Source organism: Anser cygnoides, chromosome 1 (assembly GCF_040182565.1).
Source record: "Anser cygnoides isolate HZ-2024a breed goose chromosome 1, Taihu_goose_T2T_genome, whole genome shotgun sequence".
In the NCBI taxonomy this organism is placed as follows: Eukaryota; Metazoa; Chordata; class Aves; order Anseriformes; family Anatidae; genus Anser; species Anser cygnoides.
Window position 1 is genome coordinate 120,736,504 of NC_089873.1, and position 22,596 is coordinate 120,759,099.

Consider the following 22,596-nt stretch of genomic DNA (forward strand, 5'->3'; position numbering starts at 1 on the left):
CGTGCCAAGCCCTCCTCGAGTAGAAAAGGAATTAATCCGAAGCCGGTCGCCCTCGGTGGCGGCAGGCTGGAATTAGATCGCTGCTTCCTGCGAGCCTCGGAGATTAAGAGCATCCAAACCCTCCCCGGGCTGCTGCTGCTTCCTCTGACCGTGCGCAAGCTCCTCCGGGAGCCGGTCGGGATGTGCCTGCCTTTTTTAGGGGCAGGCAGCGCCGTGAGCAGGAGGGCTGCCCCAGCCTGGGGACGGCCAGCAGGAGCTGTGGTGTGGAGCTGCTGCCGGGGCCAGAGGGCTGAAATTACGATGTTTCCTTATGGCGAACGAGCAGGTTGCATCAAAAATGTGAACCGAAATCTGATAGAGGCGTTTCCAAAGGGATCCTTGAAAGGCTGCTGGTCCAGCTCCTTAGCGTGAGCCACGGCTGGTGTGCTGCGCAGCCGCTCCCTGCCCCGCGCGCAAGTGCAGCGTGTTTCCAAATTCTGCCTGGCTTTGGGGGATACAGGGTCGCCAGATAGCAGAGTGGCCTCAAGGTCCTGACGCTCGCCTGGAAAAAGTCAGCTTCTGTTTGGATTTTTCTTGGCCAAATATCTTCCGCTGTTTTATAAAGCAGCCCTGCGGGCAGCTTCCCAAGCAGTGTAAAACGATGCTGTTGGGTCTTCCGGTGCCTGCAAACAGCTGGGTGGTACTCGGAGCCTTTTCCAAGTTGTGGTGAAGAAAAATCTCATCAGAGAGGTTTTTATTTGTTTTTTTTTTTTTCTTTTTTCTTTTCCTGCCTGCCCTTTCTGACAGCAGGCATTTCAAGGATGGTGGTGAAACCAGTAGGAAGGTGCTCTCCAGATACGGTGGGATGCCCTTGGGCTGCACCCCGGGGTGCCCTGGGGAGCTGTGGTGGGGCTGGGACCCGACGGGAGGGCAGAGGGGCTGCAGGGGGCTGGGAAAGGGGGGGCAGCCCCCGCCCTGGTGAGGGGTAAGAGGAGAAGTTGGAGGCAGGCTGTGAAGAGGAGGAGGCTGGGGAGGCCCTGTGGGAGAAAGGAGATGTCTGCATGGCTGGGGATGGGAGTGAGTCCGGCTGGGAACCGACAGATGTATGAACGGGAAGGGAAGTGAGGAGGAAGGGCGAAGAGGAAGAGGGACTGCGAGCTGTCAGGACGCAGGAGGGAGAGTAGAGGCAAACACCAGCAGGCATGCATGGAGAAAATACACTTCTTAGCCATGAGGGCTAAATAGAAAGCTGATGAGCAGCCACACACTCTGTATCACCTCTGCCTACTCATTTGGTTAAGCCAAAGAAAGACTACCCATTCAAGATGATGATGAAGTGCCATTTTAAGTCAAGCATCCATTTGAAATCACTTGAGCTGTCCCTAACTTTGGGGGAAGAGAGCTGGGGGGGGAGGTAAAGGCACAGCAAGCCTGGCAAGGTGGTATTTTTGTGCCAGTTTGTCAGGCCACTTTCCGGGAGGCTTTTCAAAGCTCACCTGGTTGCTATTGCTGGAAATACTCCCTGAATAAGTGAGGTCTTTTTTAAAAGGAGGTGATAAAGATCGTGTGATATACAGCGACTGGCTGATTGCTTTAAGTGAGGAAGCCTTTTTATAACCTTGGATTCAAGTAGAGCTTTTTGCAAAATATCATAGCTATTCTTAGTGGTATTCCTGTGTATGTGTGTGCGTGCGCCGTTTCCCACTTACATCTCCAGAAGAAGGGACAAATGCTTTTAAGTCAGAATCTGCATTTCGATGTGCGAAGTTAGGAAAAGATTATGAATTAGTGAAAAACTAATACTTTATCATCGTCAGAAAGTATTTTTGAAAAGAAAGTCGTCGCAAAGTGAAGCTTGGATTATTACTTACCAAAGCTTTTGGGGGCGAGGTTGCATGCTGAAAAGGGTCTGTGCTTTTGATATCTAAAGATGTTTCTTTATTTAAAAAAAGCATATTGTGATGTTTCTATGGCTACAAGTATTGTGAATTTTGTACTTCTTAAACTGATTTAAAAAAAACGGCACAAAGTATCGTACTTTCGGGGGATTTGTACTTAGCTGTTGAGAAAACTGCCGACTTAGGCTGACCAGGGGAGATTTGTTCTGCAGTACAATTTCGTATTTATTTGCATGCCTTGTAAACCGTAAGTGATGATAGGGATGACACTGAGGGGATCGGGGAGCATAGGTTTCTCACAGTGAATTCTTTTGACTTATTATGTCTTTTTTATTTTTTATTTCTAGGTAATTTTGCCAGTGCAGAAAACAACCAAGGTCACTTTCTTGAAACTCCGGAGGAAAAAGATCTCTCAAATGAGAAATGTTACTTAGAGAGACATTCTATATATGAGAAAGCGGAAGACCAGCCAACAGAAGATATTGGCCAACATCCATGTCCACGTCTGGACAGGAAGCGTAAACACTCTGGTGAGAGAGTGCAAAATGATGGCAGCCAAAATGAAAACTTTGTGGACGAGCTGCAGGATGAACTTATATCAAAGGCAAAAAAGAAGAAGAGCTCCAAAGGTAAGCTGGCATTTTGCTGTGGTCTCTCTCAAGGAATGTCTTGTGAAAGGAATGTCCCCTTGGCTTAATGTGTTTCCATTTTTGAACTTGATAGTTACTAATGTGAGCACTGTCATTTCACTTAAAATTATATATATGTATATATATGTATGTATATATATGTGTATATATATATATGTATATATAAAAACCTTGGTATATAAGGGTAAAGCACTAGTCATTGGACACTGTAGCCACAGCAGTGCAAGTTACTGTAGTGCATGTAACCCTTAATGAGCGAACCTTTAAAATGCATAGTGTGGTGGTAAAGCTGAGACTATATGCCCCGAAAGTGAAATGTAGCTTTTGTTTTAAGTTGAGGGGGCTTTTTGATTAATTTTTAGTTATTTTTCCATTAGATGACTGGCCTGAGAGGGAAATGACAAACAATTCCTCTAACCACTTAGAAGAGCCCAATTGTAATGAGGTGACCAACCTGAAGGTGTGCATTGAATTAACAGGGCTCCATCCCAAAAAGCAGCGTCACCTGCAGCATCTTAGGGAACTATGGGAGCAGCAGGTGTCACCAGAGAGATCCCCGTCCGGCAAGTTGGGCCGGCAAAGCAGGAAAGATTTAGCTGAGGCTGTTCAGCCAGAGGCCACTGCAAAGGTCAAAGACTTCACAGAAGAAAGGCACACCAAGAAAAGGTCAGAGGCCAAAAGCAATAGAAGTTGGTCTGAAGAGTCCCTCAAAACAAGTGACAATGAACAAGGTATGCAGAGACTACTAGGGAAACCAGCTGGCTTTAGCATTTACAGTGACGCATGCTGCCACCGATGTTAAGGAATTGTCGAGAGCTTTATTTTAAAAATATCTATCTATCTATCTTATCTATCTTTCTGTAGATGTCCAATTGTATAAGCACTGACACCTCCTCTCTAAGAGTTGCACCGTAGCTGATATTTGGCAGACAAGCAAATGTGTTTGTGTATGTGCGTGTAACTATGTGTTCGTGCGTGTGTGTGCGTTCTGGCTTTCCATAACCCCTCCAGAGATAACGTGAAGATGGAGTTTGTGCCTCTAGAGGAGATGTGGGGGGCATACGACGGTTCTGGGCCAGGGAGGGAGCAAGCGGGCTCTTAGGCCATGCGGGAGGGAGCGTGTAACCACGCGTGGGGTTGGGTCGGGGCGGCGGGGACCCCTGTGAAGCAGCGTCAGGACAGCTAGCGGCTCTGTCTGGGGAACGCAACGCCTCCATCACCCTCCACGCTGCTGGGCTTCTCTGCCTTTCCCGGGGCAGGAGCAAGGCTCGTCTTCCTCCCTTGGGGACGCCTGGCTGGTTTGTCCCGGGCTTGCTCCACGTGCAGGTGCTGAGGTCTTCCCAGCGTCTCTCTCCTGCAGGGTCACCTCCTCAGGTACATCAGCTTTCCTTGCCTTGTCTCTGGCAGCTTCCCTCTCTCCCTCCCTCCCCTCCTCCAGCTTCTCATCCCTCTTTTCTGCTCGGTCCCCGTGGTGGGGAGCTCTGAGTTGGTCGTTTGGGCTCCTTCAAGGGCTGGGAGCTTCATCAAGCCTGGTGGCACTTCACTCCCCAGCTGGCCTTACTTGTAATCCGTCTGAGACCCCTCAAGAGGGAGAAGTACAAGGCAAGCGGATCTGTTGTCCCGTGCCAAGGAAAGGACTGAGTCCAGGTTGTCCTGCACTTGGGGACAGTTCTCCTGGGTGGCATCTCCAAAGCGGTCGCAGGCAGAACTGTTGGCTTCTCTTCTGTCCTAAAGCTCCTCACCCATCTTTCTCCTCATTAGGATTACCTGAGGGCAGAAAACCCCAAACTTTGATGCTTATGGTTGGGGAATGTTCTCCAAAAGGATTTGTAGAAGGGGAGATCAAAACTTAGTTTAAAGGGAGCTTTCACTCTTCCTCCCTTGCTTTATGTGCTGCCTTGGTGAGCATGGTGTCAGCTCAAACATCCCTGCCCATCACCTGCTCCCCTTTGTACTTTCAGAAAAAGATATCTTGTAGAGATTAAACGAGGGTCGCTAACAAGAAGGCACGTTGTGTAAGGATGCTCTGGCTTTCCCCTGCAATGCCTCGCATGGTAGCAACAGGCTTCTCTCACACATGATCTCAGGAAATCTAAAAAGGTGCCTCTGGATTTATGCCCTTTCCCCAGAGGTATTCAGATTCAGTCACCCCGTGGCTATGAAAAACCTGGTTTTGGGAGCCTCTAATAAACCCATAAACCTGACTAGATCATGCCTCGCCAGCTATTGTGCCGAGGCACTGGAGATCATTCAAATCGCTTTGCTGGCGCTCCCCCAGCCCCACTGAAGTGTAAACCTTTTAGTCTCTTTTTCTGCAGCTCACTAGGACGGGGAAATTTCCCCCGTCGTGCAACAGAGCATTCTCCACGTGGTGGTCACACCGGGACAGAGACTCCTAGCTTTTCCTTCTCACCCGGGACATGCCCTCAAACTTTTCTCCAACGCGTGGCTCTCAAGCGGGTGTTTCGAACACAGGAACATCCCCTGTCGCTTGCAGCTCTTTTTCTCTCCGTATCTGCGAATGGGTGTTTCTGGCTCCCACGTGGTGCCCGCAGGTCCCCGGCCAACGCAGGAGCCCTGATCCCTGCGGTGACCCCATCCATCACCCCTGGGAGCTGGGCTGGGGACGGGAGCTGGACAAGGCAGCGTGCAGCTTGGTCCTGTGGGCAGGGAAGCTAATTCTGCTCTGAGTCAGGCTCACCACAACCCACATCACTCAGAGGCCTGTTTTTACATTTTTTTTCTTGCATGGATAGTAAGGGGATATCCTTGCTCTTGTTTATTCTCCCATCGCGTGTGTCGTGGCCAGAAAGACGGGCTGGGATGTGAGAATGAACCGCTTGCCTTTTTTCAGCCCGCATGTCTTGCATTTCCTGGGCTGATGCTCAGCTTTTTCTGGAGAGTGCCGGCCTTTTGCAACGTTATTGATCCTGAAGCTCCTGGGCATCGCTTCGCTGCTCTTGATCTCTCAGCAGCAGCACACGTTTAGCCCCGTGCCTGCTGTCACCACCGCGGAGGTCAGAGCGGAGCGCGGGGTTCACGTGAAGCTTGCAGCCTGGGAGCACGCGTTTTTGGTGGTGATTAAACTTCCACGGCATCCCTGAATGGGAAAGCCTGCAGTTCTTTGAGACGCGCTACTCTTCCTCTGCTTTCCTCTTCCTCTGCTTTCCTCCTCCGTCCTTTCTGTACTTCTCTCCTTCTCCAGATCTGCTTTTTCCTCTCTCCTTGTTTTTTTGCTATGCAGTGGTTTCTGACTTTCCCCTGCACTCACCGAACCTCATTGCTGCTGCTTTCCATCTTTGCGATTTTTTTAGTAAGTCGTTAAGGAGATAACGATGATGCTTCTGTGTTGGAGCTGGGCTTTTCCCGTGCTCCTCCAGTTAGGTTAGTTGGGAACAGGAGAACGAGAAACACTCTTATATCGCGCTGTCTGCTGAGTTGGAAAGACAACCTTGCATCAGTAGGCTCAGCCTACAACTGGAAGGCATCTTGTCTGATTGCAGAGCCTGAAAAGTTTGTGGATTTTTGCTGAACAATCTGCACATCATGTGTCCTGTAAATCCCCTGACATCTGGTTGGCAAGCCGCGGTGTGCATTTTTTTCTAGAAAGTGGCTCTGAAGAACTGAGGGATTTCTGTTTTCATCTTTAATCCAGAAAGCCTTCTGCAAGTTGCATTCACAGCTCTATTTAAGGGAAGACAGAAGTATGAAGCTGCCCACTAAGAGTATTCTAGATTTTTTATTTTTTTTAACCAACTGGCTCTGGATCGAGGCCCTTTAAATAAAGGTTTCTGTTCTCTGAGCAGCCTTGTGCCTTACTTGCTCCTGCCATCTCTTCTGTGCTGAAAGTAGCATCACTTCAGAGGCTCCTCAGAGCAAAGGAGCCTTTTTCAAGTGCTCTGGGTTTTTTCCGCACCTTCCCTCAATGGTATGGCATTGTTTGGCTGAAGTGTCCCTTCCTTTCCAGCAACCTTTAATTCATTTTTCTGCAAAGGAGTTGCTTCTGAGGTCACCTCAATTCTCTTCCTGAGGGAAATTCAGGCTATAAAAAGTCAACTTTCTTGTCCTTGTTTTGTTGCAAAAAAACCCGCTTGCACTCTGAAAAAAGTACCCATGCTTTTTGCATGTGGCCCAGATTGTGGGATTCAGCTTGTTCTAACTCATCCGCCGAGAAAACCCAGCCCTGCACACATCCTGCCACGGGCTGCAGAGTGCTGGCGCTGGCCGTGCCTCGCCTCCCAGCGCTTTCTGCTCTCGCAGCCTTTTGGAGAACACAGCCGCTGGCTGCTTCTGCCCCATCCCACGCTGTGGATAGCGGGCGTGCACGGGACTTCCCACATCGCCTCTTGTGCTCTTGTTCTGGCTTCGAGGTCAAACCGCTGCCAGGGAGATGCTCCCCCTCCTGCTGCCATCGGTGCTGTCCCACAAAGACCTCTCCATGCTCCCGCTTCTTCTCCTTCTCCCTCCTTCCCCCCAGCCCTGCAGCTCGAGCAGAGGAGGCAGAGAAGCCCCGCAGGGCGCGGGGTGAGGGAGCAGTTGGTTCCCACCCAGACGAGGCAGTCCCAGGTAAGGACCGGCCTCTTCCCGCAGCGGGGCAGGCTTTTGCCCCTGCAGCACCCGGGCACCGGTGGCGGGGAATTTGGTGTAGCGATCATTATCAGAGCATCGTGACGATTAGCCGGCGTTGCGTTGCAAGATGCTGTTTACAATTTGAATGCGGAACGCTTAAAATATTAATGGTTTGAAAATGTAATTGGTAGATCTCTTAAGCAGTCAAGGAGCTTGTGTTAAGTGCTAGCAATATGTTTTGCTTTTAACACACCATGCAACGTGTAATGCCTTTCCTTCCCGTTTAGGCTTGCCTGTATTCCCAGTGTCTCCGCACATGAAGAGCCTTTCATCCACCAATGCAAACAGCAAAAGGCAGGCTCAGCCAAGCTGTACTCCAGCCTCGAGGTTGGCTGCCAAACAGCAGAAAATTAAAGAAAGCCGGAAGACAGATGGGCTGTACACAGATGAAGAGGAGGATTTCCAACCTGCATCTCTGCTGCAGAAATACTCCGAGTGTGAGAAGCCATCAGGGAAACGTCAGTGTAAAACAAAACACTTGGCACTGCAGGAGAGGAGAAGGAGGTCATCCCTGACAGGGGATGACACCACAGATATCGAAAATGCTGAAGATAAGGTATCTTTATTTAGACTTAATTGTCCACTAGCACCTCCGAATGCAGAGCCAGCTCGCTTAAAACTACCGCGCTGTCGTGCATGCGGGGTAGCGGTGGTTCCCTTCAGACGTTCCTGCGTATGCTTTGCACATTTTGTATTTCCTTTTCTTAACCTGCCCGCGTCTAAGCTGCTATTGCGGGTATTGAGGAGTCTTGCATCTAAAAGCTGTAGCGGAGCTTTCTTAAAAAATTCAGTGCGAGCGGGGAAATGCAATTCTCTGCTGGCAAAATGCAATCCCCTCGCCGCATTGTAAAAGCGAGGAGGGGAAGGAAAAAAAAAAAAGAAACAACCTAAACAGATAATGATTTTGACAGGTTACGGTAATGAGGAAGGTCAGGAAGCGACCGGAGCCCGCTTCGGACTGCGACTCCTCGCCGGCCAAGCCCTACGAGCAGAAGCTGTTCGAGCGCCTGCAGCAGCCCCCCTCGCTGCCGCCCGCCCCCCAGCCCTTGCCGCTGCAGGTGGCCAGCCCCCCGCCGGAGACCACCCCGAGCCGGCCCATGCCTCCCGAGGCTCGCAGGCTGATCGTCAACAAGAACGCGGGCGAGACCCTCCTGCAGCGGGCGGCACGCCTGGGCTACGAGGTGAGGGCCCTGCCTGTGCTCCCGGGGGGCTGCTGTCACCTGGGGGCGTGGGGCGGGTGGCATCCTGCGGGGGCAAGCACGGGGTGAAGTTTTATTAGCAGCCCTCGCTTCTGTTTAAATGTAAACCATCTGCAGGTAGAACCCGTGCCTTTTTTTTTTTTTTTTTTTTAAAGTCAGTACGGTGATCTTTAATGAGCCGTGTCGTTTTTGCCTTTGTTAGTTGCGAGGAGCGTGTAGGTTAGGAGCAGGCTTTTTATTTTTTTCGCTCTTTTCTCCGAGGAGCCGTCGGGTGTGTGACACAGGGTGTAGTGCTTAAAGCGTCCTCTTGCGTGATCGGATGCGTCGTAGGAGCACTCCACGTGTTTTATGCTCGCAGTCTGGAGCTTCTCTGTAGCTGGAACAATGTTGTCTAATGAAACGGCCCCCCTGTTGCTACAAAAATCAGGAACTGATGAATCCGCCAGCTCGGCTGTTTTGAAGCATGCTTTGATTTGGGCAACGCAGGTGTGAGTGTCACTGTCACTCAACTTGGGGTCTTGCAGAGAGACGTTTCATGGCCCAGCGCAGTTCCTGCCCTCGGCGTGGCTGCTGTTGGCCAGGGCGGCGAGCGGAGACCTGTATGACCTCGGTCCTGGGGCTGAGCCCTGGCGGGCTGGTGGCATCAGCCCTGGCACTGCCGGGGGCCTCGGGGACTGGTTGAAGCCTGGAAATTGCCTTCGTGCAGCTGGGGAGCCTGGGCTGGAAGGAAGCCTTCTCCAGCTCTGGAAGGCAGGGCGTGTTGGAAAGCTGGCGCATGCCCTAAGCTGAGCTTCTTCCAGCTCAGGGCACTTGGGCTGGGAGGAGGCGAAGCAGTTGTTACAACGTTGCTATGGTAATCCTTATCATTTAAATTATTTAAGTTCCGACAGATCTAAAATTTCCTATGGATCCCGAACCAAAACGTAGCGTAGCGCGTGCTGCAAGCTGTCGGTGTGCATTTCCTTCCCTTGTCCCTGGGGCAAGCACTCTGGAGCGTAGCAGAGTGCTGCTGTGGGATGCTGGGCGCTTTGTCTTCTGAGGTCAGTGGGAGCTGCCCCAGAGATTTGTGATGGGCCAGGGTCTTGCTCTAGAAGAGGCCGAGGACTCTGCTTTGCTGGTAGCAGGAGCTGGCTGCAGCACCGGCCCGTATCGGGATGGTTGCAGAAACCGTGCGGATGCCAGGGCTCGTCAAGGTGAAGGTTCAGGAGCCCTTAGGCAACCTTCTGTTCTCGGCAGGCATTTCCGTCATCGTTTGATTAGGGATTTTGATTTTTCTGTCACGAGGGCGGCTGACTTGAACTCACCCAGGAGCAGGAAAAGCCTTGTAGGTGTGAGCCGCGGCTGCTATCGGTGCTGCCCGAGGACTGGGGCACAGAGAAAGTGCAGGGCTGCGGCCCCGAGGCTGCATACAGGCATTATAGCACGTGGTGCTCAGCTCTGCACATCCCATGGTCTCATCAAAACCGAGGCTGCGGGAAAGGTTTGCATTTCCTTCGCTAGGCTTCTGCACCAGGCGCTGCTTTATCAGGATGCGAGCAGCCCATGGCAGTCTATGGTCGCGCTTGAATCCATTACGTTTTCCCCATCTGAAACAAATGACTTGAGATAATAGTAGTCTTAAAACTGTAATTTACTGTTTGCGAAGGGGGAAAAAGGAGGGGGAATTACAGGGAGCATAAAGTATTTTTGGAAAAAAAAATTTACAGAAGGCTCGAGTAATGAATGTGATGCAAGAGGAAACACAGGCTGTCTTTGTGCCGCGTGTTGCTTTTTAGTCTGTGCCTGGACTTGCGAACTTCTCCGGTGGGTTTGGGAATAAATCCCGGTTGGGAAGGCAGCGAAATCAGGGGAATGTGTGGTGTATGATAGGAGTGGGGAAAAGGTGTTTGTTTCGAGGGGGCTGGATGCCTGCAAAGGTGGGTTCCCGCGTCTTGCACCGATTCTTGTGGCCATTTGTGATTTGGCTAACGAGCCGCCGGCCACAACAGTGGCGGTGGCGCAGAGCTGGCTGGTGACGTGTGAGCTTGGCTCTTCGGGTCAACCCAGAGTGATTTTCAGACTGCTGGTTGGAATAGAGCACCTGAACAGGCACTAAATCGCCCCGTGGCAGTCTCACGGCCTTTCTCTAACGTTAGCCAGAGGTGCTTGTGAAACCAAAAGCGTGTTTGTGGCACCACATGTTCCCCTGTTCGGCGGCGATGGCTAATTTTTTTGTAAATTGAATAAATCATGTTAAAAAAAAGTTAATGAGGCATTTAATTAATTAACAATGTAGAGTTTTATGGTCTTTATGGTTACATTTTGTGGTTAATGACATTCTTCTTATAGCCTCTTAACGTAGAATTGCCTGACAAAATTAGCGTTTTCGGCCGGTGGTAGGTGTTCTGCCCTAGAACCAGCCTTTGCTTTCCATGAAAACAGATGAAAGGTCTTTTTCTTATTTTGAGCTGCAGAATCTGTTTTAAATGGTAACTGCGTGCTAAAGGCAGCGCTGAATACAGCCGCCGCTTCTGCTACCTATAGCCGTCCACTAATTTGCCTCGCGGGGTGGTCTGGATTTGCAGGAAAATTTCTTGCCTCTAGGGTATAATTTCACACCGCCCTTTCTCGCCGGCTTTGGGAAAGCGCGGGGTGAAGAGCACCCTTCCTGGGCTGCTTTTCGGCTTTCGGAGCAGTGAGTGGGACCACCAGAAGCTGCCGGGTGGCAGAGGCAGGGCCGGTGGGGTGCCAGGCTGAGCGGCCGGGGGTGCGGGATGGGGCGGTGGGGGGGGATGCTCTCGCGCCCGGGACGGCAGCTCGCTGGCTCGCCGCTCTCCTCCTTCGCCTGGTTGGTGAGGGCCTGCTAAAAGAACAGCTTCATGCTGTATCCTGGATACCAGTCCTCGGGTCAGGGATACCGAGAGCACGGATGATTGCGGGCTTTCCGGTAGATTTGGAAACTGGAGGGATAAATACGTCGCGCCCGGCGGTTGTTTTGTCCTCCTGTTCTGACAAAGCAAACGCCCCCCACCCCACCCCACGCCGTACCCCGTAATCCCTGAGAGCAGCAAATGTAAAATTAATGGCTTAATCTTGCCATGGGGGCTGCCTTGTATGTACAGCATCACTTAGAAATGTGTGTGTATGTTTTTTGTTTTTTATTTTTTATTTTTCATCTGACACAAATTGAGGAAGACTCGCACCATCCTAAATTTTTGGTTGAGTGATGGAGCAGTCATTGTTTCGAGGCCACGCGATGGCATAGAGCTCTGAGCCTGGCCCAGGCTCTCAACCATGGTGTATTTGACTGCAAGATGAATTGCGTTAAATTCACATGGCTTCCCACAGCGCCGGGTTAGTTATTGGAACCTGGCGCCTGACTCTGGTTCTGCATGCAGAAAATCAGTGTGGGTGAAAATGGGATTTCCCTGATCTTGATAGAGCTGGGCTTTTTTTTTTTTGTTGTTTTCCAACAGCAAACTGTCCTTTGTGTGTCTTAAATGCATTTTGTTTCGGATCATGTGCTTTCTTTTTCTTTTTAAAACCAAACTGACGTGGGCCGTGCTGCCGTTGTGCGTTCAGCATCCTGCGCCCAGAAATGCAGATGTAAGAGCAAAAACCTTTCTGCCGCTTTCACGTGTGGAAGCTTTGAGAAGCGGCAGCTGTGAGCCCTGCCTGGGAAATCTGCACGTCCCCGGGCTCCTGCGGCGATGGGAAAACCTCTCCACGGGACGCGGGGCTCTCGGTGCCGCGTTGCACAGCCTTGTCTGCTCCTGACAATCGTGGTGCCTCCTGTACAAATACAGCTTTGAACGCCTTCCCCTTTGTCCTTTTTTTTTTTTTGGCTGACCTGTCTCTAAGGGGGTACTTAGGCATACTGTAGGGAGTCTGTGTTTTGCCTCCTCTCCCCCAGCCCCCCTTTTCCTTAGAGAAGAGAAACCCGTGCAGCAGCTCGGCCGTAACAAATAACTTGATGTATGTTTTTCCTCCTCTCCTATTTCCAGGAAGTGGTTCTGTATTGTTTGGAAAACAAGGTCTGTGATGTAAACCATCGTGACAATGCGGGTTATTGTGCCCTGCATGAGGCCTGTGCCAGAGGCTGGCTGAGCATCGTGCGACATCTCCTCGAGTACGGGGCTGACGTGAACTGCAGTGCACAGGACGGAACCAGGTTAGTAATGCCCGGCACCACGGGGCTGCCATGCGGGGTTTCTTTCGGGATGGGACGGCAATGCAGGGAAGTACCCCTTCCCTCTCCCCTCTATCTCCTTCCCATGTACCCCCAAACCTGCATGAAGCCCCCCAGGGGTAACGCTGCCTCCCTGTCGCTGGGACAGGGTGATGGGGTGGTGGGGGGCACATCGTTGTGACTCCACTTCAATGTGAGGTGCTTGGTTTTTTTTTTTTTTTTGTTTTTCCCCTGGGAATTTTAACAAGTTTTGTTTTTTTTTAAGAGTTTGTGAAATCCCCAGCTGCAGGGCAGGAAGGAATGATACTTGAGCTGCAGCCCTATTTGTATGCGCTCCAGGTCCTTTGAGTTGTGCCAAAAGAGTGGTCTTTGCCTTGTTAGTAGTGTTACTTTTAAGAGCACTTCAGGCTTTTACAGTGATTGGGCGTGCAAGTCCTATATGTGCTTTATAAAAGTATTGTTTTGCTTAGCTGTTAAACTCTATCTGCGCATTGCATATTTTCGACTGATTTTTTTTTCTTAAGCCAACGTTGGCTTTTTTCTCCTTCACAGAAGGGGTGCTCACAGAATACTGAGCTTGTGGGTTTTCTCTTTTTTTGGTTTGTAGATGTAGAAGTTGTGGCTCCACTTCTTTTTTAAGCTCCTTGTGCATCTCCTAATGAAGTCTTTATCCAATTCCTAAGTCCGTCTTTGACCACCTCTGCGGGGCTGACCTTGGGATAACTTTTCCCCCGAATATGCAGGACTTTGTCCGACCTATTCCTTTTGGGGACAGGTCGCTTTGTATTCCGCCAGGCTCCTGCAGCTTGTTATCTTAAATGGTTTATCGCATTCACTATCACCATCCCAATAGCCAGGGAGGTAAAATCAGCATGACTAAGGGTCTGCCTCTTTTGTTTTTAAGCTCTTTATGCCTTTACTGGGGAGGGGAGGAGACAGGAGAGCAGAAGCTGGGCTGCCGTTAAACAAATCCCAAATGATGTTCGCCTCACTCACAGGAATAGCCTAGATAGAAAAACAGCCCCAGAAACAGGCAGTCTCTGTCACCTGCGAGCACACGGTCCACTTTTGGTTTCAGTTCACAGATGGGAGTTGATTTTCCAGGAAGAAACTTGGCTTGTGCACTCTGGGAAGTTGTTGTGGGGAAAATGCGCCTTGGAAACGAAAGTAATAGCGGTCCGATCCTAGATGGCGGTGTCAGAGCTCGGCTTGCGTTTCCCTTTGCTTCCTGGTGGCAGACTTAAATCTTTTTTTGAAAAGCTGCCCAGCAGGCAGCGTGAATCCAAAACACATCTCAGGTGCAGATGAAGGTTGGTAGAGCTGCCCACAGTCTAGCAGGGCGGAGAGCAGAAGCTTCTGTAGGGAGTACGTGAGCAGCGTTGTCCCCTGCCTTTTGGTAGGGCCAGACTTGTCCTTCTCCGTGGAGAAAGCCCCAGTGTTCCTGAGACAAATCCCATTCTGATCCTGAAGCCTCAGTCAGTTTTTGTCCTTTAACTTTGGGGAGGAAAGAAGTGTCAGTCTTCCTCAACTTTTTTGCTTTTTAAAATTCAAATTCCTGAAAATGTTTCCCCCTTGGAAGGATATTTTTTTCAAATCTCTGGTGAACTTACTCAGCATAGTGTTCAGGCAGCTACGTGAGCCCATACAGACCAGACCCCCGGTATAACTGCACTTGCTGGATTTGTCAGCGTGTCCTCAAGTTTGGGTCTGGGCTGCTGCCTGCCTGCTGCCTCTGCGTTGACTTCTGGGGGCTCTGAAAAGTTGTGGCACGCGAGGATGTTGCTTCGGCCTGAGCAAGATGTCTGTACCAACGGGAAGGGTGTAGGGCAGCTGTGCAGAGTTTGTGTGCCACCTTGTAACCCTGCCTGCAGTGCTGCTCGTGCCCTGATGGTCGTGGCCTTTCTGCACATGTGCAGCCTTTGGAAATGAAGCAGAGCACTGGGCCGAAGATCCCCTCTCGCTCCCTTTTCCTTGTCTTTTCCTTTCGTTTAGCCACACAGCTGGTCAGTCCGGTGTTCAAAAGGCAGGCTTCATTTCTGGTACTCTCAGAAATCCCAGTGAAATCAAAAACTAAGGCAGGAGATGCGGGTGCTGTGCCTCCCTGCTCTGGGGCTCTGCCTGCCCACCTGCTGCCTGCAGGCACCGTGTCCCTCTGTCCCCAGGCACAGCGCAGCTGGCCCCAGGGGCTCCGTGCAGCGATCTTCAGCATTTTTCCCTTTTTCCCCCATAAACTGCATGCTGGTGGTAGCTTTCTGTATGCCGAGCCTTGTCAGCAGACCCTGGCAGCACCCTGAATACACAAGCACGCTGGTGCTGAACGAGTGGCCCATCAAAGATTATTGTAGAACCAGGCGAGATCTTTAAGACCCGTCTCAAAGGTGCTGCAGCCACTAAGGGCTCTTAATCGCCTTACCTATAAATAATAACAGGCCGTACTTAAGAGGTGACCGCTCTGCTTCCCCGACAGGGCCCTGCTAAGTGCAGTAGCGCTCACCACGCGGTGTAAGGCCAACGCCTGACATCAGGGTGGCTGCTGGCGTGTTCGGTCTCCTCCTTCGCCTCGTTTTATCTTTAATAACACAGCCATACGCCAGAAACGCGGGCACCTCCAGCCTGCTGGCGAGGCGCTCCCTCGCCTTGGGCACCGCCAGCCGCTCGCTCCGTTCGCCCTCCGCAGCCAGCCTTGCCTCATCCTTCTCCTGGCGGCTGATGAGCTCAGCCCTTTTATTTGTGGGGAGGACCGTGCCAAGACGGCTCGCTCTCTTCCTACGTCCTTTGGGCTGGTCTTGGCAAGACGATCCCCTCCAGCAGCTAATTGCGTTACAGGAGAGGCAGCCGGTGTGGCCGGCCTCCCGTGACTCGTGCCTCGCCGCTTCTGCGGGGCAGCCTTGCGTGACAGCCCACAGGGAAACAAAAATAAAACCATGAGAGAGACACGGTACTGCCTGGTGAGTCTCGAGGCCTCTCTCTGCAGCATAACAGCCCGTAGGGAGACAAAAATAAAACCATGAGAGAGACACGGTGCTGCCCAGTGAGTCTCGAGGCCTCTCGCTGCAGCGAGGGAAAATTTTGATGGTGCCTGAAAGGCTGAGAGCAAACCCTGACTGGCCTAAATAGTTTATAATTTTGGTGGTGGAATGATAAACCCCCAGTGAAATGTTTCCCTGACTCTGGTAGCGGTAAAAATAGTAGTAAGAATTCGACAGTACACCAGGGAGAGCTGAGATGTGTGTCTGCTGTAGGATATCGCAGCTCTTGAATGTCCCCAGACCCTTTTGGGGCCTTTCGAAGGGTTTGTTTTAAAAACAAGCTGTACTACCGTTAACTGTACCATTAGGGACGGGGAATGTTTATTTCCACGATGCTCAGGGTGGAAAAGATTATATGGGCAAAGGAGCCCAGGAGAGGAACCCCCGGGATCTTTTTCTCACATCTGAGAAAGTTTCCAACTCCAGCAGTCACTTCTGCATCCTACAGAGAGGGTGGTTAAACTCTGCCAAGACTGAAAACCATTCCCTCCTCCGCCTGCCCTGGTGGGAGAAGAAAACACAGGTATCCGTGTCTTTGCAGAGTCCCGCTCCTGAACTTGCCAAAGGGCTGTGCTAGCCAGTAAAAGAGTCTGGCAGCACCCTGTTACTGCCTTTTCCCCCCTGCCTTATCTGTGGGGAATCTCTCTTTTTTTCCCCCTCCCCAGCAGTATTTTCCTTCCTTCCTTCTATTTATTGTTCTTCCTCCTTCCACACGGCTTTACTGCGCCTTTCCTTCCCCTTGCCTTTGTAAAGTCCCCTCTTGTGCCTGGGTCGGGATCCCACTGCTCTGTGGGACAGGGCTGCCTGCCCCCCTGCAGCACCCTGCTGGCCCGGGTGAGCTGTACAGTGGGGAGAGGGGCTCCCCTCCCAGGGCTTTTCTCTTTAATAAACTCGGCCGGCTGTCATTAAACTGAGTGAAACACTGGGCAGCGATTTAGATGCTGTTTTTAATAAGTTAAGGGATCATCTTGAATTCATTACTGCTTCAAAAGCCACTTAGGTAAGTCAGTTAAAAAAAAAACAAAAAAACAAAAAACAAACACGAAAACCCACAAACCAATAAACCCACAATCCTCCCACCCACCCCCCAACGAAACCAGAAAATCCTAATTCTAAAATAAAATGGAAAACAGCTCACAATTAAAGGCTGCAGCAACGTGAGTGGGGGACGGAAGGCATCCTCGGCGTTTGGAGGCAGCCGTCACTCTCCCCTCTTCCCCGCGCCCCCCTGTCCGGCTTTGGAGGAGTGCCGGGGGGCTGCGGGGTGGCACGAATTGGATCGAGGGCTGCAGAGAGCAGTGTGGGGTTGCTGCTTGTTCGCTGTGCTGGTGTGTGGGGGATAAGCCCCCTCTCTGCAGGGAAGGAGCCCCGCGCTCTCCGGGTGCAGCTCTGTGTGTCAGTGCAGCCTGCGTGTGTTAAAAACAAAGCTGCACGCAGCTTTCCGGCAAGACGGGAGCAAGCGCGAGTGCTTCATGTGTCACAGATGTTAATCGCCCTAAATCACAGCCTCCTTGGAATAAACACACCTGGAACATGCTGCTTTTTAAGGTCTCAGAGCTCTCCTCCCACCAGTGATAGATGGGGAAGCAGCGGCGTGCCTTCCTCTTCTCCCTCCTCCTCACCCCAACCTTCTGCTGTTCCGATCTGCCTCTGCTCTGTCTTCAGCGCCGTGGGTGCCAGCCCGTGCCCAAAAAGCGGTCACATAGCAGGGATGTTGCTGCAGGTGGCAGGGGGCTCTGCGGGGGGGGGGTCAGCCCTGGGTGCCAGCCAAGGCGCTTGGCAGGGCGGCACACGGAGCTGAAGCTCCCAGGCTCATTTTCTTGTAATGCTATTCGGCAAGTTTTGCGGGGAGGCAGCATGCGATCCTCGCTGAAGTCCTTCCTTATCTCTCTCGCCTTTCAACACATCTGCTGGAGAGCTTAAAAGTCTTGGTGGGGGGGGGGGGCAGCATCGCTTTTGCTTGGCAGCCTGAAGGAAGCACCCAGCTGAGTAGCCGCGGCTGCTCACCCATGGGTGTTCAGTTCCCTGCTCATCGCCATCCAGGGGAAAAATGGGGTTTTAACACCTCTTCATTAGTCCGGGGGGTGAGGTGTTCCGCTGCCAGACAACTCCCTGTTACGTACAGCACATTTTAAAGGCAAAAGTTAATGCGATTTGTAATCAGTCATACGGAACTCTAGCCAGGAATTGCAGGCACGTGTATTAATGAGCGATCCTTCCGTAGGCTCACCAAATCTGTGCCTGAGCTTGTATGGGTTGTTGATGCCACATACAATGCCTAACTTCTATGTGGACTAAACTTAAAATACCACATTTTTATATTCGCCAAGTAGAACGGTTGAATTGTGCTGCAAATATATTCACAAGCGCTATTTAAAGAGGATACAGCTCCTAAGTTTAATTCCTAGCAAATTTTCGTAACTTATTTGCGTGTACATAATTTAGAAGCTTTGGGTAACTGATTTATGTGCTTGCCCAGAGGCAGGCTGAATGAGCCCGTACCGCACAACATGCTGTTAAATTGGCAGAGATTTGGAACGGTAGAGTGACTTGCAGCAAAATTATGTTTGTGAGGCTTCACACAAACTCCTGCTTTCTGTTACAGGGGTGTAATTATTTTACTGGCCCTCAAAATATGTAAGGCAATGAATGGATGTAACAGAAATGCCTGCCCTGAGCAGTCTGACTGTGAAAAGACAGGAGGGGAGGGAGGGAGTGATGTGCGAGTAAAACCAACAATGAGACGATTGACAGCTGTATTAATAGTGTTACTCGCTATAAATAACTTTGGTCTGAAATCAGAAGTTTCTTTTTGAACACATCTACATAATGCTTGAGTCAAAGTGTAACATCGCGATTTTTTTTTCTTCATTTTTTTCTTTTTCCTAGACCAATCCACGACGCGGTAGAAAACGATCACTTAGAAATTGTCCGCCTTTTACTGTCTTATGGTGCTGATCCAACGCTCGCGACGTACTCCGGGAGGACCATTGTGAAAATGACCCACAGCGAGCTGATGGAGACCTTCCTCACAGGTGTGTGTCCTCATCCCGCAGGGTGTTGCTGGATGTGGGGTGACGTTTCCCGACCCCCAAAAAGTCCTACGGCCCACCTGGGATGGCTCCTCGCAAAGCAGCCTTGGAGAAGGCTTAGGTAGCTTCCCCCTGTGTGCAAAAACAGTCATGTTTCCTGACATCTTGCTTTCTTTCATGTAGTACTTTTCGCAAGTTTTGCCTCATTTTGTATCTGAAAGGCGCTAAAACTGTGTCAAATGCTCATCTCTTTAAACTCCGTCCATGTTCTAATGTGTTTAGTTTTTTCCCCTGTTGGTTTTGGATAAAGACACTTGCATTCCCTACTACCTTTACCTCTGGAAGTGTTTGTAATACTCACAGTCAATAAGTTTTAAGTACTCGCCCATGCATCAGAACAGAGAACACATAAGTGTATCTGGACTCTGGAAAAGTCCAGTATCTTAGGCTTACTGGTGTCTTGAATCCCAGTATCTTTCATCAACTCAACTGTCAAATCTCCCAACTTAAATCTGTAGAAAACACTCCTATCTTCTGAACACATCTGTGTGGAAAACCCTTTTCCATCAGTTTCTTCATGGGCACTGCTTCACCCGGAGTTGGTGTCCAGAGTAGCTGCAGGCTAACAAGCGTGGGACGTCCTACGTTTCACAGAAACAAAGCGCCGCTGTCAGTTACTGAGGCTTGAGGTCGGGGCCGTCCCTGTCAGACCCTGGGTGATTATGTGATGTGATGGGCCGTGATTTGGTGTGGCGGGAGAAGGGATGCAGGGGAGGAGAGTTCCAGGCATACGTGCGAGGATGGCACATGCACGTTTTTCGTTGTAGCGTGTGCATCTGTAATACGTTGTGGGCGTTTTTGGTGGAAGGTATGAAGTATGCACAGTGAGACTCCGTATGACACACGGTCTGCTAAACTTGCCAGCTTTTTGTTCTCATCAGTATGTTTTCGTTGTTGTTTTTTCCTCTCCAGAGTATTTAACTGACCTGCAGGGTCGAAGTGTTGATGACCCTGGTTTGTACTGGGATTTCTATGGCAGCTCTGTGTGCGGTGAGCAAATGTTACCCTTTTTTTCTTTGCATGTGGAGACTTTCAAAACACGCAGCACGTGGGGGCGGGGGCTGGCTTGTTTTTGTGGTGGAGGAAGTTAGGAAGGAAGCAAACTGATTTTATTTACAGATTATATTATTGGAAGAAAAAGCAGGACCTGCAACGGTCTTTTAAACGCTGACTTGGCCTTTTTATTCAATTTTATTTTAGATCCGAAAGATGAATCTGGATTCGACATCTTGGCAAACCCCCCTGGCCCAGGTGATGAAGATGAAGATGGCTTTAGCGATGTGTTTGAATTTGAATTTTCAGATGAACTTCCCTTGCCCTGTTACAACATTCAAGTGTGTCTCTCTCAGGGGTAAGAACAAGTGCAGGTTTTGGGGTGAAAATAGCTGAAACGACCTGCTTGGGACGGCAGCAGTTTGTATCTGTGGGAAATGTGTTTACGTTATCTAACGTGAATGAGATGACAATGCCATAACTGTTGGGCTTTTCTGAAATAAGATAATAGAGGGCGAAAGGGGGAAGAGCTGCCTTGTGGGGACTCTGTTTGGAGTGCTGTGCTCCGTGGCAGAGTGAATGATGTTTGAGCACAAATTCCTTCCCTCATCTCAGCCAGACACCTTGGTATAATAACATCCCCAAACACAAGTGCTTCTGGCACTTTAACTTGGCTATGACGCTGGAAAGGTGTTCTTAATTTTATTTAGCAGGCATTTCTGTTATGCTGAACGGACGTGCTTTTGTAGGTGACAAAACCACACCGTTAGTACTGTTCTAGATGCTGCAGCAAAACTGGTTCAAACCCCAAATCAGATCAAACAAATAAACACCTTACAGCAGATACTACGATAATAATAAGCAAGGACCTGAAACGTTTGATTCTATATTGTATTGAAGATATAAATTAGCTTAGTAAAAAGCTACCGTTTGTCATTCACACCAGTTTTGATGACAGCTGTGGGAGAAGACAATTTTAAATACTAATCACACGGGAGGGCAGGTTTTAGCATATATTCAGTATTTGGATGATTGATGTAACTCAGGTTTTCTGAGTTGGACAATTGGAAAGAAATTCCATTTCTGAAATGGACAACTGGAGAGGTTAAATTAAAGAATTGTCTTCTTAATCTGAAAAACAACCCTCTGACGACTTATATTTAATACCGACATCTGCCAAAGTCAGAGATGCTGAAGTTTAGGTTATAACTGTTGGCCAGCTCCTGATTTGCTGCATGATAGTCAGGCTCAGCCCAACGAAGCTTTAGACATCGGCGTGGCAGCTGGCACATGTGTGCACTCACAAGCCGTGTTTTTTTGGGTTCCAGCGTTTGTATCTGCGGTGTTTGAGCCCCTGGGCATTGCCCTTGGTTTTGAGGGGGTCATTTGTGTGGGGTGGGCAAGAGGGCTCTGTCACACGGCGGTGGGGTGGTGGAGGGTCAAGGAGCCCATGGCTTAATGTCGGTTGTTGGAGCCTTTTTCTCCTTCACCTCCCCAGACCGCGAAACTGGCTCTTGCTCTCCGATGTGGTAAAGAGGCTAAAAATGTCATCTCGCATCTTCCGCTGCAACTTCCCCAATCTGGAAGTCGTCACCATCACAGAGGCAGAGTTTTACAAACAGACTTCTCTCAGCCAGTTGTTCACTTGTGCTACGGACCTTGAAGCGTTTAACCCAGAAAGCAAAGAGCTGTTGGACTTGGTAGAGTTTACAAGCGAACTCAAGACTTTGTTGGGCTCCTCGCTTCACTGGTTGCATCCACACAAGGACCCTCCCTTCGACATCCTTTGCTGAACCATCAGGCCGTTTAATGTACAGTACTATATACAGTTACTTCTTTATGTATATGTGTTCAAATGCAATTGTTTCTGTAAAGAAAGGACACTATTAAATATGAAAATATCTTTCCTTTATATAAGAGATCTGAATTCCAGTTGGATGGATTTTGGAAGAATTTTTTTTTAACTTCAATCAGTTTTTACAAAATTGTTATATAATGTTTCTTTAAATGCACACAGGCTTTGGGATAAGTTTGTTATTACTTGGAACACATTTTTTTTTTAGAGAATACACCCACACATTGACTTTGTTTCATACAAAGCACTGATTACACAGAACATACTTTTTATAGGTGATGTGATCAAAGTCATGTGGCTTGTTTGGGAGATAGGATTTTGGGAAGGCACTTGGTGATATTATTTTTGTTTTTTTGTTTACAGAATTACCTGCTTTGGCCAGGTAAGCACTATTGAATATAATTCAATAGTTTGTAATATAAATTAAACCATATCCATACACATCAACTAATTGTAAGAACTTTTATATCCTAATTTAAAAGCTGTGAAATTTAGTTTTCACACATCAAACCGGATTGTTTATATATGTTTAAACATTTTATGCTCTTTATTTAAAGAAGACGTTGAACTATTTTTTCTGTACCTTGTAAAATATTGAAAAACTAACATATGTTGAAGTTGCTTGAAACTGTACATAAACTAAATTTTCTGAATTGTGTGTTTATGTTTGAGATCTGTGTTTTAACTTTGTAAGTAAATCTCCTGCCTTTGTATTTATATTTTACAAAAATTTTCTTAAAGGCAATAAAACTGTTGAGAAATGAAGATGCTAAAGTGACTCCCGTTAATTCCGTGCATGATTGTGAAATGAGCTCGGACTTATTAATGTTTATGAAAGGAGGCTCTGCGCACATCTCCTGCAGCAGAGCAGATCAGAGCTGGCACAGGTGCTGGAGAGCGAGCGGTTCGTGAATCTGAGGTGGAATCTACACTGGCTTTCTAAATTCAAGGTTACAAGAAAACATTGGGAGCCCTTTATGGGACAGAGGCTTAAAAGCAGTATTCACAATACTTTCTGCATCGCCATTCAGTTAAAGAATTGTGAATAGGTTCAATTATTTTTCCTCCTTTGTTATCTTTTAAAGTTAAATTGTCTGAATTTTC

The 22,596-nt window shown here is 49.3% G+C and overlaps 1 protein-coding gene across 7 annotated transcripts in view; it reads left to right on the forward strand.

Moving 5' to 3' along the window:
• The window catches only part of BCOR (BCL6 corepressor), a 74,025-nt gene extending 51,766 nt beyond the window's left edge, over positions 1-22,259 (forward strand). For 4 of the 7 annotated variants that reach the window (XM_066980144.1, XM_048053854.2, XM_048053853.2 and 1 more), the window contains 9 exons: positions 2,225-2,506; positions 2,905-3,258; positions 7,384-7,712; positions 8,068-8,337; positions 12,339-12,505; positions 18,442-18,587; positions 19,557-19,634; positions 19,845-19,995; positions 21,136-22,259. In XM_066980144.1, the coding sequence (XP_066836245.1) occupies positions 2,225-2,506; positions 2,905-3,258; positions 7,384-7,712; positions 8,068-8,337; positions 12,339-12,505; positions 18,442-18,587; positions 19,557-19,634; positions 19,845-19,995; positions 21,136-21,430 (2,072 nt within the window). In that variant the 3' untranslated portion in view covers positions 21,431-22,259. The remainder of the gene's footprint in view (positions 1-2,224; positions 2,507-2,904; positions 3,259-7,383; positions 7,713-8,067; positions 8,338-12,338; positions 12,506-18,441; positions 18,588-19,556; positions 19,635-19,844; positions 19,996-21,135) is intronic. The other 3 variants (XM_048053857.2, XM_048053858.2, XM_048053859.2) reach the window with 2 other exon arrangements.
• Positions 22,260-22,596: the final 337 nt, after the last annotated feature.